We start from the raw sequence: 17,634 nt of genomic DNA on the forward strand, positions 1-17,634 counted from the left end.
GTGAAATTTGGGAAATTATGTAATCACTTAATCACAATTAAAAAAAAAAAAAAAAGAACCTCGGGGAAGGTAGGGAGGAAAGGGATAGTAGGGGGAAAACAATGGAGGGGGTAACAATGCTCAATAGGAAATGTACTCATTACCTTGCTCATGTAACTGTAACCCTCTGTATAGTATCTTTACAATAAAAAGTTAAAAAAAAAAAAACTTAGAGGTAGAAACTTCTTGAATAGAGTCCTAGGGGCACAACAGATAGGAGAGACTTGACAAGTGAGACTATGTCAAAATAAAGTTTCTGCACTGCTAAGGACATTAATTACTAAACTAGAAAGACAGCCAACCAACTGGGAAAAGATCAATATAGCAAGAGAAAGGCCTATATCCAATATACAAGGAGCTCAAAAAACTAACTCCTCCCAAACTAATAAACCAATCACTAAATGGGCAAGTGAGCTAAGGAGAGACTTCCTGACAAGAAACGTGCTCATTACCTGACTCCTGTAACAGCATCTTCACAACAAAATTAAGTTTAAAAAAAAAAAAAAGTAATGCAAAGAAACACATGAGGAAATGCTCATCATTCTTGGCCAAAAAAGAAATGCAAATCAAAACAACTCTGAGATTCTATCTCACCCCAGTAAGATTGACTAACATTATGAATCTTAATAACAACACATGTTGGCAGGGAAAAGATGTGGGAAAAGAAACCCTATTGCACTACTGGTGGGAATGTACACTAATACAACCACTCTAGACAGCAGTCTGGAGGTTCCTCAAAAAACTAAACACAGACCTTCCCTATGACCCAACCATACCACTCCTGGGCATCTACCCTGGACATCATGAGCCAGAATATGATAAGGACACTTGTACGTTCATGTTCATTGTCGAACTATTCATAATAGCCAAGATATGGAAACAGCCCAAATGGCACACAATAGATGAATGGATCAAAAAAAGTGAGGTTCCCATACACAATGGAATTTTACACAGCCAATAGAAAGAATAATATTATGCTATTTGTAGGGAAATGGATGGAACTAGAACAAATCATGTTAAGTAAGGTAAGCAAGCTCAGAGAAACAAATGGTGTATGTTCTGATATGCAGAAACTAAGATCTAAAATGCACTGGAATATGATAAATTATACAGGATTCTAGATACACACAGGGAGATCAAAAGAGGATACTCTAAGGAGAGAAACATAAAGGTACAATGCCTAAGTGCCTCTTCATATTTATGTAAAATAATACACATACTGAAACAAACTCCAAGATATGGAACAAGAGACCTCTTTTGTTTTTCCTTTTTCTTTTAGTTTTTGATGATTCTGCCCTCTTTACATATGTATGGTGTGTTCAACTGTACATCTTCGGAAGAGCTGGGGGCAGGGTACAGAGCTTGAGGGAAAAGGTGCAGCAGTGGAACTCACTGGACACTGATGAAAGTGAACTATATAACTGTGGGTGGAGACAGGAGGGAGGGACTGGGAGGAAATGAGGGAACAGAAGACAATGTACAAAAGGAAATGTACTCATTACCTGACTCATGTAATTGTAATCCCTTTTTATCTGACCTCTATAGTAACAATAAAGGAAATTAATAAAAAATGATTTTATTAGGGATTGTTATTCTTATATGTATGATTTAAGTTGTATTACATTGTTGAAAACAGCTTGTTATACACTGTCATGATGATAAATACAATGTTCAGGTCAGGTATTAGTCAGAGGCAAAGGATATGTTCTATCAATGTACAGCAGCAATATTAAACCACTATGAATATCCAAATATGAGGCCATTAGTTAAAACTATCTAAAGCATAAATATATACATGATTAAAATTCCTCTGAGGAAGAAAGAATAGTAGTAAAAAAGATACACTGACTCATAAAATTGCTAGTTTACTCAATAAAATCAGTGTTCACAGAGTATTTCAAATATTTATAGAAGAAACTATTAAAAGATCTGAAACTCTAAAAAAGTTTTAACACTACTTAACACTGTTTCCAGTTTTCCTAGGAATTGCTACAAGCAAAAGAAATTCACTCAGTATTTGCATGAGGTAAGACTTTAAATGAGTTTAAATGTTGAAGATACAAGCATGCACTTTTTCAGAAGGCTCATTTCCCATAAGCTTTAGTATCACAAGAATATAAATGTGTTAGTATGAGAAAAAATACTGTTAATGAAGTCTCTGTACAGAAAGTCCAGTACTTGGTCTTTTCTGCTTATAAAACCACGCATTTCTTACAGAATGGGAAAAGGCAGAAAGAAAGCTAGACAAAATCATCAATTTAAGCATGGCTAATATAAGCCAGGTGCCAGCTGTTCAAACCCATAGTACTACTTTACTCAGGAGATAGATCTGAGAATTACAGTTCAGTCCTCAGCCTGAACAAACAAACTCATAAGACTTTCTTCAATTAACCAACAGTAAAAAAAGGCTGGACATGGAGATTTGACTCAAGTGGTAGAGTGCCAGCTAAGAGTAAAGAGGCTAAGTAAGGGCTGGAGGCCTAGAGGTCAAACTTCAGCATCAAATAACAAACACATAGTTCCAAATTCATCACAGGTAAATGTAGTTAAAGATTCTTATAAAGGATAAGAATGTACAACAAAGGGCTGGGAAGATGGCTCAGTGGTAAGAGTGCTTGCCTTGCATGCCTGAGCCCCTGGGTTTGATTCCTCAGCACCACATAAGCAAAAAGAAAAAAAAAAGCCAGAATTGGCGCTGTGGCTCAAGTGGTAGAGCACTAGCCTTGAGCTGAAGAGCTGAGGGATAGCGCCCAGGCCCAGAGTTCAGGCCCCACAACCAGACCCCCCACCCCCCCAAAAAAGAATGTACAACAAATGAGTACCATTTTTCAATAAGTGTAATTAAAGCCAATTAGAGGAAGTAAGGAAGGAGAGAGGAAAGAATGGAGGAAGAAAATCAGCTCTGTAATAATTACATTTTTATTGCTTAAGAAATACAAAGCCACTATAACTTAAAAGACAGAAATGCAAAAAGAATCAATATATGATACTACACATTCTACCACTGAGTCATGCTCATGATGCAAAGATCTAAATATGTTTTATACTCATCAGTGACATCTGAGAATGCTTGTTTCCTTAACCTTTTTTTTTTTTTTGCCTGGCCTAGGACTTGAACTCCAGACCTGGGCACTGTCCTTGGGCTCCTTTTGCTCAAGGCTAGCACTCTACCACTTGAGCCACAGCACCACTTCCAGCTTTTTCTGTAATTACTTCAAGAAAAGAGCCTCATGGACTTTCCTGCCCAGGTTGGCTTGTATCACTATTCTCAGCTCTCAGCCTTCCAAGGAAGTAGGATTACAGGTGTGAGCCACCAGCACCCAGCTCCTTCACCTCTTCTAAACACACACTATACTAATTTTAAAACCGCTATATGACTGGTATTTAAAAAAAAGGTCTCAATATTTTAATTTATAGACTTTGTAACAAAGTAATAGTCTTCATATTTTTGTCCAATCTTACTTTCTTTTGAGAACTATAAGATTGTAATTAGTTATTTTATGATGGTGGGGAGAAAAGCCTTTAGCTAAAAACAACCCAAGAATTAAAGAAAAAGTTACCACAAATATAAGTGAAGGACACATAGAAGTTGCATTCAATAAACTTCCTAATAATTTATGACTGAAATTCCACATATTAGAACAAGGAGTAGACTCAGAAACTGGCATGGAGTTTTATACATAATGTGCTTTTATAAGAAAATTTTATTTTCTAATCTGTGATGAACAGATAAGGCTAAATCTTCTGTAATATTAGCATCTAGAAACTCTGGGCCATGTGAGAACTATACTCAGGTGAATGTAGAAGCAGTTCACACAATTTACACATCTGTAAGGATAATTTCCTACCTGGTACATTTAATTAACTACAATAGTTCTCTACACATTTTATAGAAAATGATCAGACTTTTAAGTAAAACAGTGACAAAAAAAAAAAAAAACAAGCAGTAAAGACATGCTGACAGTTACTCAAATTCTTACCTGAAAATTTAAATATAAAAATATGTTACACTTCCAAGGAAAATCCCACTTGAGTTGGCAAAGACTACAATGTGATCGGCCCATGTGAGGAAGTAATGGGAATATAAATCATTTCTATTCCCAAATTATCTTCAATAGCATCACAATTTTCAAGAGAAATGGTTACAAATAACAGAAAGAAATTAATTCTTACTGTAGCATATATTAACACAGAAGATATGAAATTCTGCAGAGGGCTAGGGAAAAGATTGTCTGTGTTAGAATTCCACAGCTTATCCTGAAAAAGTAACAATCATTTATTTCCTTATCTTTAAGTATAAAGTTATCTTACCAAAAGAATTTATGAAATGTTTAAGTCTAGAAAGTTTTACTCACCTTACACATGCCATAGTCAGTGAGCTTAATGTGCCCTTCTGAATCCAGCAATACATTGTCCAATTTCAAATCTCTATAAATTATCCCTCGTTCATGAAGATAATTTAATGCTAGACTAATTTCTGCAGAGTAAAACCTAAAAGGAGACAAAAATTAATTGAATCCAAATTTTTAAGCTGTTATGATTCTCTAGAGATAAGTATGTAAGTTTAACTCCCACTTACACTTATAAACATAGCATTGTTCTCCCAGTATTTTTAAGTATTAAAAAATTATAGTACCACTTAAAAATATATATAAGCCCAAAATAGAACTATAAATTTTCTAGTCTCTCTTTTCTAGCTCTTTTCTCTCTCTTTCCCAGCTCTCTCTTAAGTAAAAAAAAAATAAAAAAATAATAATTTTCTAGTCTAATACAAACTTGTATTTCTCATAAAACTATGAAAATAAAATTTCAAACAGGAGTTTTGTGTGTTTGCCAAGTCTGAGGGTTTGAACTCAGGGCCTGGTTGTTATCCGTGAGCCTTTTGGCTGAAGGCTAGCTTTCTACCATTTGAGCCACAGTTCTACTTCTGGCTTTCCTGGTGGTTATCTGGAGATAATAGTCTCACGGATGTTTCTGTCCAGGTTGGCTTCAAACCACAATCTTGAGATCTCAGTCTCTTGAGTAGCTAGGATTACAGGTGCAAATCACTGGCGCCTGTCTTCAAACAGGAGTTTGTAATCCGGGTCTTTGGATCGTCTTCTAGTAGTGCATAATACTGTATGCAAACTTGCACGTACATATACACCGCGCATTCTATCTTCTGTCCTTTCCCCCAGTACTAGCTTTGAACTCAGGGCCTTGTGCTTGTTAGGAGATGCTCCAATTCCTCTTTGTCAGTCCTTCCTTCTTTCCTTTTTCTTTTTTTGTCAGTCATGGTGCTTGACCTTGGAGCCTGGGTGATGTTCCTGAGCTCTTCTGCTCAAGGCTAGCACTCTACCACTTTGAGCCACAGAACCACTTCCAGTTTTCTGGTGGTTAGAGATAAGAGGCCTTTCCTGCCCTGGCTGGCTTTGAACCACCATCCTCAGATCTCAGCCTCCTGAGTAACTAGCATTATGGGGTGAGCCACTAGCACCTAGCTTCCTTTCCTTCCTTCCTTCCTTCCCTTTCTTCTTTACCTCCCTCATGTCCTGCTTCTCTCCTTTCCTTCCTTCCTTCCTCCAAAACTAGAAATGCCACTTGAATATAGTGAAAAAAACAGATGTAGTTTGTCCCAGTTCAACTAAACAAACAAGGAACAACTACTGGCTGGTTGGTTCAGTTCACAATTTAAAGAAGGGTCACAGTGAATTATAATAATCTCATAATTTATTATACAAATTAACTTTTAGTTCAGCCTCTGTATGACTTTTACAGAATTAGGATTAAAATATTCTTTATATACTATTTCCAACAACTGATCATAAAAAGTCATGTAGCAGGAAGTAGCTCTATGGCTCAAGTGGTAGAACGCTAGCCTTGAGCTTAAGAGTTCAGGGACAGCACCCAGGTTCAGAGTTCAAGCCCCATGACTGACAAAAAAAAAAAAAAAAAAAGTCCTACAGCAATGAAAAAAAAATAGCACAAAAAGTAAACAAACAAACAAAAAAAACGTACCTGGCATGTTCTTCAGGAAGTTTTCTTTGCCGCTGCATATGAAACATTAGATCTCCTCCATTTACATACTCTATAACAAAGAACAATCTAAAACACAGGAGAAAACACAATTTAAAATTATGTATTACAACTCTGCATTTTAAAACTACAGAAATCATTCACAATTTAAAAAGCATTCTCTATTTAGAAAGATAGCAATAATTCAGTAGAAACAAAAGCTATCTAGAGTACAAAAGAGACAAGAAAGTAAAGAAGCACAGTAACACTTCAGAAATCATCTTCTAAAGTAGAACCAATCCAAAGCCACCCACTCCATCCAGCTGTGCATATGCCACCCCTCCAGCTGTGCATATGCGACATCACTTATCTTCAGCTGTTACTACTTAAAGAAGTTCAGTTTTTCCTCCTGTAGTTGAAGAAATGTTAATGCATAAAATCAGAATTCCTAGGATCTTCAAAAGATGTGATTTCTACTGCCATAATTATGACCTGGCTATTTCTTTCCTTTTCCTTTCTTTTTCTGTTTCGCCATTCCTATTACTGATCCAAAGCTACGTTTCTATCACTGATCAAAAATATGAGATGCAGGAAGTTGGAACCACAATACTCTTGTGCCCATCTTCATAACTTCTACTTCAGAAATAATGTAAGAGAGATACTCATTTTGTAATATTCCAATATGTATGAAACCCACTCCATTGTTTTTTACCTGCTTTCTGTCTGAAAGCAAGAATGCAGCCCAACAAGAAAAGGATGATTGGATGCCTGCTCAAAAACATGCTTCTCTGTCTGCACCCAATCAATATCCTATTTCAAAACACAAAAGAAATCCATGTTAAACTAAAATAAAATCATCAAAATGAACAATAAGTTTTTTCTTAGCAATTCAATTATCACAAACGGAATCTTTAATTAATTAGGCTAAACATCAAACCCACTGGCAGGAATGGAACAAAACAATGATATAGTATAGAGAAAACTTCCACTAGTAAATTTTACAGTCTAGAAAACTTTTACAATGTCCTAACATTTTCCCTGATAAAAATGTGACTTGATTATTGTTTTGTTTTATATATAATAATCAACTAGGTATAGTGGCTCAAGTCACTTGAGAGGTAGAGATGGAGGGGTGGGGGCAACAGTTTAAGAATAGTCTGGACAATAGTTCCTGAGACTCCATGTCAAACGATGGCTGGGTGCCGTGGCAGTACTGATCCTCTAGCAACATGGAGACGCAGAGGAGGAGGACTGCATCCCAGGTAGGCCTGGCCGTGAAGCAAAACCCTACCTCAAAAGTAACACATGTAAAACAAAGGGTGGAGGCATGGGTCAAGAGACAGAGCATCAGCCTCGAGTGAAAAGAACCAAGTGAGAGTGTAAGGCGCTGTGTTCACTCAAGCCCCAGTTACTGGCAAAAAAAATTAAAATCAATCCTAGAAAGCCACATTTAATAAATCTAGGCCTGTAAAATAATGTTACAAATATCCAAATGGCCCCTAGAAGAAAAATGATTCCTTCCCTGAAATTAATTCAATAGTTTTTGTGGTACTGTGGATCAAACCAAGGGCCTTGCATATGTTAGGAGTTTAACAGCCAACAGTAGGAAAACAGTGCTGTGCTTACCTCGTCATCATTGACAAGTTCTTTTTTCACAACTTTCATTGCATAAATACGATCTGTTTTTTTTAATCGAACCAACAGTACTTTGGCATAACTTCCTCTCCCTATTACCCGGAGCAAATCAAAATCTTGAAGACCTAAACTGGATGAAGCTTTGCCGCTTTCCCTGGTGTTCATTGCCTGTGGAGAACATTTGTATCAAGAAGTTATACATGGAAGGTTTTGCACTGTATTTTTTTTTTTTTTTTGGTCAGCTCTGGGGCTTGAACTGTGTGCTGTTCCTGCGCTCTTCAGCTCAAGGGAAGTGCTCTACAACTTGAGCCACAGTGCCACTTCTGGTTTTCTGGTGGTTATTTGGAGATAAGAGTCTGAAGAGTTTCCTGCCCGAGCTGGCTTTGAACCATGAACCTCAGATCTTAGCCTCCTGAGTAGCTAGGATTACAGGCGTGAGCCACTGGCGCCCAGCTGTTTTATATTTCTAACAGCCTATGTTTTATATTTCTAAACACCTATAAATGTAGAAGATATGAAAGAAACACACATCAAACTGAAATAAAATCATTAAAACAAAAACTGATTTTAATATAACAATATTTTATGTTCCCAATTCTTTCAACATTCTAAACCATATAATCTCCAAAGGTGGGATAAGCTCTTAAGAAAAGTGGTACCTGGAATATCAAGGGAGTTAAAATCTGAGGAATGTTGAAGAATGGTTTAAAAAGGCCCTGGTAAGTTCCAGGTATGACAGCAATAAAGCTGTATAAATAAAACACCAAGTTTCAAGGCTGGGAGGCTAGAGGTCCTGCTGATAGAGAAAATGAAGCCTATGGATAGGATAGCAACAGTTGTTGTGAATAACAGTTCCGTTTTTCATCCTGAATATAGCAGTTACAATGTGAAAATGCAAGAGTCTGCCAAGCTTGCTATGTGCCTATGAGCTAATGAGAGGATACATTCATTGGGGATGTTATAGTACGTGGTAGGTGTGCTAGTACTCCTATCTACTCAAGAGAATGTCTGGAACCCAGGAGTCCAAAACTACTCTGGGCTAAATAACAAGACCTCATTAAGTAATACCTCTCCTACCACCCCCCCCCACAAAAAAAAAAAAGAAAAAGAAAGACAGGCTCAAGAAATAGCCAAACAGTAAGGTGCTTGCCTAGTTGCCTAGCTAATATGAAGCTCATGAGTTAAAACCTCAGTACATCTTCCCCAACTCTGTAAAAAGTAAAAGGAAAGAAAAAGTAGAGAACAAATTCTGAGAAAAAAAAATTTAAGAAAAATTAAGCCCAGCTGGGTACTGGTGGCTCATGCTTATAATCCCAACTACCCAGAAAGCTGAGATCTGAGGACTGCGGTTCAAAATCAGCACAGGAAGGAAAATCCACTTATCTCCAATTAATCACAGAAAAAGCTGGAAGTGGAGCTGTGGTTCAAGGTGATGAGTGCTAGCCGTAAGCACAAATGCTCAGGAACAGTGCCCAGAGTTCAAGTCCCAGAATAAACAAAAAAAGAAAGGAAGAAAGAAAGAAAGAAAGAAAGAAAGAAAGAAAGAAAGAAAGAAAGAAAGAAAGAAAGAAAGAAAGAAAGAAAGAAAGAAAGAAAGAAAGAAAGAAAGAAAGAAAAGAAAGGAAGGAAGAAAGAAAGGAAGGAAGGAAGGAAGGAAAAAGAAACAGAAAAGAAAAAGAAAAAAGAAACAGCCCAAAACAGAAAATAAAACAAAAGAAAAATGACATTTCCAAGATCCTGTTCATACATGGAAAAATTAGAAACAACAATAATATGATTTGATAATAAACAAAAGGGTGAAAAGAAAGGTACTGAATAAATCCAGAAATATGGTTAAGTAGAAACTATTTAAGATGGAATAAAACACAATACCTCCAGACACAATTATAAGACTGAATGAAACTTAGAAGCCAAGTTACAGTGGGCATGTCACCTTCTTAAAGCCTAAAGAAGCCATGTTCTGGTGGCTCACACCTGTAATCCTAGCTACTCAGGAGCTGAGACCCAAGGATAGCAGCTAGCCTGGACAGGAAATCCATGAGACTCTTTCCTCCAATAAACTATCAAAAATGGAAGTGGAGGAATGGCTCAAGGACAGCGTCCAGGACTTGAGTTCAAGCCCCAGGGCTGGCACACGCACGCGCATGCATGCGCGCGCGAGCGCGCGCGCACACACACACACACATACCCATAAAGGAAGTATTTGGACACACACACACCCCCACACCCCCGTAAAGGAAGTATCTGGACACACACACACACACACACACACACACACACACACACACACCCGTAAAGGAAGTATCTGGACTGACACACACACACACACCCATAAAGGAAGTACCTGGACTGACACACACACACACACATACCCATAAAGGAAGTACCTGGACTGACACACACACACACACACACATACCCATAAAGGAAGTACCTGGACTGACACACACACACACACACACATACCCATAAAGGAAGTATCTGGACACACACACACACACACACACACACACACCCATAAAGGAAGTATCTGGACACACACACACACACACACACACACACACACACACACACACACATAAAGGAAGTATCTGGAATTCTATATCCTACAAAAACTATTCTAGATCCTACAAAGTGCAATTCCTCAAGAAGAAAAGTCGCTTGTCAGATGGAAGGACAGAGATTCACAAAGAAATGAAGAACAAAAAAAAAAAAAGCTCAGAGACAGTTCCCAGGCCCAGAACAGGAAAGCAAGCAAGCAAGCAAAGAAAGAAAAGGGGGGGGGGGAGGAGGAGAAAGAGAGGGAAGGGAGAGAGGTAGAGGGAGAGAGAAGGAGGGAAAGGAGGGAGAGGTAGAGAGAGAGGGCGGGAGAAGGGGAGGAGGGGGAAGAAGGAGGGAGTGGGGGAGAGAGGGAGGGAGAAGGAGGGAGAGGGAAAGAGAGAGCAAGAAAAGGCACATGTAGGCTATGTACTGATAATTTTTTTAGCTGGGTACTTTATTCTGCCTACTTTTTTAGATTGTTCATACTAACAAGTTGGGTTTTTAAAGAAGTAGTCAAGAGAAGAGCAAAACCTAATGCATCCATCAAAGATTGGAAAGAAAAAGGAAGAGTGGGCAGGGAAACAATAGTGACAGAACTAGAACTGGGGAAAGGTGGCCACCAAGAAGTCAAAGTAGGAGCAAAGGGCATGACACAAAACAACCTTTACAAGCTTTAAAGGTATCACAAATTTCTTGTTTTAAAAGCTGATGAAATCTTTGTATGAAAAAGTCAATTAAGGGGCTGGGAAGGTGGCTCAGTGGTAGAGCGCTTGCCTTGCATGCTTGAGGCCCTGGGTTCGATTCCTCAGCACCACATAAGCAGAAAAAAAAAGCCAGAAGTGGTGCTGTGGCTCAAGTAGAGTGCTAGCCTTGAGCTGAAGAGCTGAGGAACAGTGTCCAGACCCAGAGTTCAGGACCCACGACCAGATCCCCCCCCCCCCCAAAAAAAAAGGTCAATTAAGACACTTGATTATTTACATTCCAGATAAGTAATTAGTCCAAAAAATGGAAGACATATTTTAAACATTATGAAGTATTCTAAATGATATTTTAACTATACAAATATAATTTTTGATTATGCTATCTTAAAATGAAAATAAGTTTTCCCACTAAACTATTTCCTAATTTAAATTAAAAGCTACATTACTAAATTAAATCAGAATGAAACTCTGGACTCATTAAAATTATTCCTTTATTTTGCCATTATGATCTAAAAATATCTGATCATGTCAATCATATTGGTAAATGGTTGTGTCTAGTTAGCACTAAAGTGACTCAGCGTACACTAAAACAAATTATCTTACCTCTTTTTCTTCACCAACTTGGTCCAAACTCTCATGACTGGAAGGATTGTAAGGAATTACTAAGAAGTCCCAATGCCAAACATTAAAAACAAAGGAATGGGGGAGAAAAACAGAATCCATTAGTGAATTTGACATGTGTTTTCCTTATGGTGCTATTTTTTAGTTTCTACTTAAGTTTTCAGTATTTAAAACTGGGTAGTTGTCCTACTAATAACAATTTACATATAAATGAGTTTGATCTTACTCTTTTCTTTAAGTATTAAATATTTTATTTCATTTTATTTATTTTTTTTGGTCGGTTGTGGGGTCTAAACTCTGGGCCTGGGCACTGTCCCTCAGCTCTTCAGCTTAAGACTAGCATTCTACCACTTGAGGCACAGCAGCACTTCCAGCTTTTTCTGCTTAGGTGGTGCTGAGGAATCGAACCCAGGGCCTCATGCATGCAAGGCAAGCACTCTACCACTGAGCCACCTTCCCAGCCCCCCCTCCTTTTGTTTTTAATTAATTAATTAATTTTATTTATTTATTTTTGTCAGTTCATGGGGCCTGAATTCTGGGCCTGGGTGCTGTCCCTCACCTCTTCAGCTCAAGGCGAGCACCCTACCACTTGAGCCACAGTACCACTTTCAGCTTTTTTCTGCTTATGTGGTAGTGAGAAATTGAGCCCAGGGCCTCATGCATGCGAGGCAAGCACTCTACCACTGAGCCACCTTCCCAGCCCCTGATCTTACTCTTGACTGAAGTAAGGTAAAGAAAATAAGCATTAACCTGGTAGCCAAATATTGCCCTTTTTTTTGTTTGGTTTTGTGCCAGTCCTGGGGCTTGAACTCAGGGCCTGGGCATTGTCCTTGAGCTTTTTTTTTTTTTTTTAGCTTAAGGCTAGCACTTTTACCACTTTAACCACAGCTCCACTTCGTTTTTTGTTGGTTTTGTGTGTGTGTATGTGGTTAACCTTCCTACCCAGCCTGGCTTTGAATTGTGATCCTCAGATCTAAGCCTCCTGAGTAGCTAGGATTATAGGCATGAGCCACGTCAAGTACTGCTTTTAATAAGTATTTTTGCTGTTTTTCAAACATTGCTCTTCATTATAAATCAAACAATTTCCTCCGTAAGATCCATTCTTGAAGTCCTATTTATTTAGAATACCTGAGGTAAAAGATGGAGGTCCTAAAAAAAAAAAAAAAAAGATGGAGGTCCTGTAATTTTCACTCCTCACCCTCTTGGTCTTCCAAATGATTGAAAATTAAGAGGATATGGCTCTACTCCAAAAAGCTACTTGGGCGGGGGCGGGGGGGGGGGGGGGGGGGGGCCTTTACTCCAGAGCTTTGGGCTTTTCAAGCTTCTTCCATTACCAAGAGACAATATTCTGTCTCCTTTCTTCCTTTTTTTGTTTTTGTTTTTTTGTCGGTCATAGGGCTTGAACTCGGCTTGGGGTGCTGTCCCTGCACTCTTCAGTTCAAGGCAAGTGCTCTACCACTTGACCCACAGTGCCACTTTCGGTTTTCTAGTGGTTTACTGGAGATAAGAGTCTCACGGACTTTCCTGCCCGGCTGGCTTTGAACCTGTGATCCCCAGATCACAGCCTCCTGAGTAGCTAGGATTACAGGCGTGAGCCACTGGCGCCCGGCTTTGGTCTCCTTTCTTGATTCAGATGGATGAGAAATTTGTTTTCCAAATACATGCTTAAGGTTTTGTTCCTATTAATTTTTTTTAGTTACTCACATATGTTTAGAATTTCCTATACTGTATTTCTTTATCTTTCACATGATTTCTACTTCTCATAATAAGGCTGTGAATAAACAACAGGTTACTCAAACAGTTAATATGGCCCCCAAATCAGCTTTCCATTTTTATATTGTACAAAAGAAACTAGATTTGCTTAACTTAAAAGGATCTAAAAAAAGAAGGTATGTGAAAAAAAAAGTTTATGTAAGTGTCTTTTTGAAATGACAAATATATTAGAATATTTTCACTAATTTAACACAAAATATGCTTACCTACTTTTATTAGGGAAGAAAATACTTTTCAACTTGGGTAAGAGAGCCCTCTAAAATCACTTTGTAATGAGCAATAGTTGGCTCATTCCTGCCGGGTTCTTACCTGTCTGTGCATGGTCTGAGTGCATGGATGACTGATCCATTGGCATCATTGGTTCCTATGAACATTTCCAAAGACACAATGACTTAGTGCATTCTTTTAAAATCTCAATAATCTGGAAACAACAGTATTTCAACAGGACATAGCACATTAAAATTTAAATTTCAAAAAACACAACTTAGATGAATTTTATCTAATTTTTAATTTTTTATAAAGCTATACAATATTCTTATGAATGAGGTTACATTAGTCACATTTTACAGAAAAGAAACACTAAACTAACTTCAAATCACCAATTAGAAACCAAATCAAATTCCTATGTATTATGTTTCTTTTCGGTATTACCTGTGTCTCCTTCACTCTAGATGTCTAGTATGTGAGTTCTTTACTGAGACCCAGAGACAAACCCCAAGGTATTTATAAACCCTTCAAACTATACGTGATATTTTGGAGATTTCTCATTTTTAAAAAAATATTCTCAAAGGTGTCAGTGGGCCAAAATGGGAAATCTCAGGAACAATTTTATCTAAACCAAAACTGTTAATTTATTAACTTGAACTCAAAGATTATCCAATACCAGCCATCTGTTAAACATGTCAACCTCTATCCTAACTTATCAATGTAATCATTAATTCTGACCCTCTTTCCTTCTAAATGTACGAACACACAAGTTATCCTATCATCTAAGAATTTCAAGACTATCCACATTAATCTCAGTAAATTATTTTGGCAATGTTTAGCCTTTTGTTTTTCCTTAAACTTGGATTTTTAACTATGAACCCATTCCTAAATTAATGAGTTAGATACCTAGCCTTATTAACAAAGAACCACCAGGAATAGCTATTTTCACAAATGTCCAAAGAAGATACTATGAATAAACATGTCTAATCATTTTAGAGGACAATTTAGAAAAATCTTTCAAAAATGCTTTCAGCCTAATAATTCCTGGATCTCTGAGAATAAGATTTATCAGAAGGAAGATAGGATTTTCTATGTAGGAAATTTTTAGAAAACAACTCAAATATTCAACGAAGGGAACTGGTTAAATAAATTATGGTAGAGACATATCGTAAACTATTATGCTACAATGATGACAGACATAGATGGATGTAAAAAAGGTAAGTTGTATTGTTCAGTGAGAATAATGGGTTAGAGAAAAGGATGCACAGGCCAGGCGCCAGTGGCTCACACCTGTAACCCTAGCTTATTCAGGAGACTGAGATCTGAGGACTGTGGTTCAAAGCCAGCCCGGACAGTAAAGTTCCTGAGTATCGTATATCCCAATTAATCAGCAGAAAACCGGAAGTGGTGCTGTGGCTCAAGTAGTAGAGTACTTGCCTTGAGCTGAAGAGCTCAGGGACAGTGCCCAGGCCCAGAGTTCAAGCCCCACAACCAAGAAAGGAAAAGAAAAAGGATGCACAGATTTTACTTTTATTAAAATGTGTGTATAAGGAGATACACTCAAATACCTGTGCCTTAGTAGTCACATACATAACTAACAAAAAACAAACTACAAAAATCTAGTCCAGGGCTGGGAAGTTGGCTCAGTGGTAGAGTGCTTGCCTCGCATGCATGAGGCCCTGGGTTCGATTCCTCAGCACCACATAAGCAGAAAAAGCCAGGTGGTAGGATGCTAGCCTTGAGCTGAAGAGCTGAGAGACAGTGCCCAGGCACAGAGTTCAGCCCCAATGACTGACAAAAAAAAAAAAAAAAAGGCTAGTCCAACATCTACATCTACTTATAAAGGAAACAATCGGAAGTGGCGCTGTAGCTCAAGTGGTAGAGCGCTCGCCTTGAGCTGAAGAGCTGAGGGACAGCACCCAGGTCCAGAGTTCAAGCCCCAAGGCCGACCAAAAAAATAAAATTAAAAAAAAAAAAGGAAACAGTATATTGCTCAACATGTTATGTAAGGAGGAAAATGTTTCAACACTTTTAACAAAGAAACAATTGTTTCTTCAACAATAAAATTATAGGGGGGGAAAAGGCATTAGGAAGAAGGAACCAGGAAATTGAAATATATCTAAGAGACTTCAATCAACAAAGAACAAAGTTATAACATTTAAAGGGCAAGTGAAATTTTGACCATTATCTGAATGAATATTTGATGTAAGAAATTTGTTTTGCAGTGATATTTAGGACTCTATTCTTTAGTGGCATATACACTGAAATATGTTTTAAAAATTACCAGATAGGGAGAGGCTATGCAGGGGTACAGCTGACAGCAGACCTCAAACTGGGTGCTGGTAAATGGGGCTTTATCACACTGTCCTACCCATTCTCATGTTTCCTTTTTATACAGAGATAAAAGTTAAAAAGGTTAATGAACAAAAATTATCCAGACACCCTACCCAGTTTCTGTTAAATGAGCAAAATTTCTTTCTTGATCTAGAAAAAATGTACCATTTGCAGGGAATGGATGGGCCTAGAAAACATTATTTGGGGCTGGGAAGGTGGCTCAGTGGTAGAGCGCTTGCCTTGCATACATTAGGCCCTGGGTTCGATTCCTCAGCACCACATAAGCAGAAAAAAAAAGGTCGGAAATGGCGCTGTGGCTTAAGTGGTAGAACACTTGCCTTGAGCTGAAGAGCTGAGGAACAGTGCCCAGGCCCAGAGTTCAGGCCCCACGACCAGACCCAAAAAAAAAAAAGAAAGAAAGAAAGAAAACATTATTTGAAGTGAAGCAACTCAAGCTCAGAGAGACTAACAGGGCATTTTTTCCGTCATTCGTGGAAATTAGATCTAAAATAGAAACATATATGAAAACATACATGTGCACTGTATTCCAATCTGACTTGTTGAAAATAAAAAATAGAATAAAATAACCAGAAAATAAAAAGGGTCAACTGTGTCTTACCGGGGGCAGAGAATGCCGCCCACATTCAATTGTGACCAGCTTGTGGCACTTCTTATGAACCAGCAGTTTGCAGTTGATGCACTTGTACCCCTGGCGTCCAAGTCCCCATATTCGATCTGTGCAAATGGCACAGTGAGCACGCTGAGGAAAGTAATTTACAAGTGTTTTATTAACAAAAAAATGATTGTTATCATTTTCTAACAGTTTGCTCATAAAATACTATAAAAATAAGTGACTTTCTTTTCCAGCTCAATAATGCCCTCATTATGATATCCATTGCCAGCCCATGGAAAAACAAGACAAAACTTCCTCATACATAATTTTCTAAATGTTAGAAAGGACAGTAAAATAAACAGATAATAGCTTGTTTTAAAGAGACAGTGATATTTGCAACCATGTTGCTTTCTATTATCAAACTCAAGAAATTTTCACCTTCACAAAAAGTTCACAGTATATGAAAACTGAAAAAGTGAGTTAGGGCTAGGTGCGGGTGGCTCACATATGTAATCCTAGCTATAAAGGAGGCTGAAATCTAAGTATCACAGTCCAAAGCCAGCCTGGGCAAAGTCTACGAGACTCTTATCTCCAATAAACCACCAGAAAGCCAGAAGTGGCACTGTGGCTCAAGTGGTAGAGCTCTAGCCTTGAGCTAAAGAGCTGAGGGACAGTGCTCATACCCAGAGTTCAAGCTCCATGACCGACAAAAAAAAAAGTTAGCTCTGAAAACCACATGGCCATCTAAGACTATTCAGAAGTCAAACCGAAGCTCTGCTTTTCTATAGAGCAATACCTAAAGGGACTACATTTTTCAAAGCCTTTTTGCTACTGGGAACAAGAGTCTGAGGATCTCAGGTGGTCATTTTTATTTCTGTTAATGAAGTAAGGACATGACATTTGCTATAGACTTGAAAATGAAGGCCATGACCTACAATTCTGGAAAAGTTAAACACATGGACTTCTGAAAACAGCCTGCCTATTTTCAAACCCTGGCCCAGCCACTTACTAGCCGAGTTATTTTGGGCAAGTTACTTAACTGCCCTATACTGTATTTTCCTCATCAGTAATATAGTATATTTCAAAAAGTTTTAAAGAATAAGTGAATCAGTATAGATAAAGCTTTTGGAAAACTGCCTGATACATAGTAAAAGTTAGGTAAGTGTTACTGTTACT

At 38.0% G+C, this 17,634-nt stretch overlaps 1 protein-coding gene across 2 annotated transcripts in view; it reads right to left on the bottom strand.

Moving 5' to 3' along the window:
• Window positions 1-17,634, bottom strand: part of Prkci (protein kinase C iota) — a 62,152-nt gene that overhangs the window by 16,373 nt on the left and 28,145 nt on the right. For both annotated transcript variants that reach the window (XM_042678857.1, XM_042678856.1), the window contains exons 6-12: window positions 16,465-16,605; window positions 13,614-13,668; window positions 11,514-11,572; window positions 7,660-7,836; window positions 6,746-6,843; window positions 6,037-6,123; window positions 4,395-4,530 (exon numbers count right to left, since the gene is read on the bottom strand). In XM_042678857.1, coding sequence (XP_042534791.1) covers window positions 4,395-4,530; window positions 6,037-6,123; window positions 6,746-6,843; window positions 7,660-7,836; window positions 11,514-11,572; window positions 13,614-13,668; window positions 16,465-16,605 — 753 coding nt within the window. The remainder of the gene's footprint in view (window positions 1-4,394; window positions 4,531-6,036; window positions 6,124-6,745; window positions 6,844-7,659; window positions 7,837-11,513; window positions 11,573-13,613; window positions 13,669-16,464; window positions 16,606-17,634) is intronic.

Source organism: Dipodomys spectabilis, unplaced genomic scaffold (genome assembly GCF_019054845.1).
Source record: "Dipodomys spectabilis isolate Male_0828 unplaced genomic scaffold, ASM1905484v1 ptg000050l, whole genome shotgun sequence".
Lineage (NCBI taxonomy): Eukaryota > Metazoa > Chordata > Mammalia > Rodentia > Heteromyidae > Dipodomys > Dipodomys spectabilis.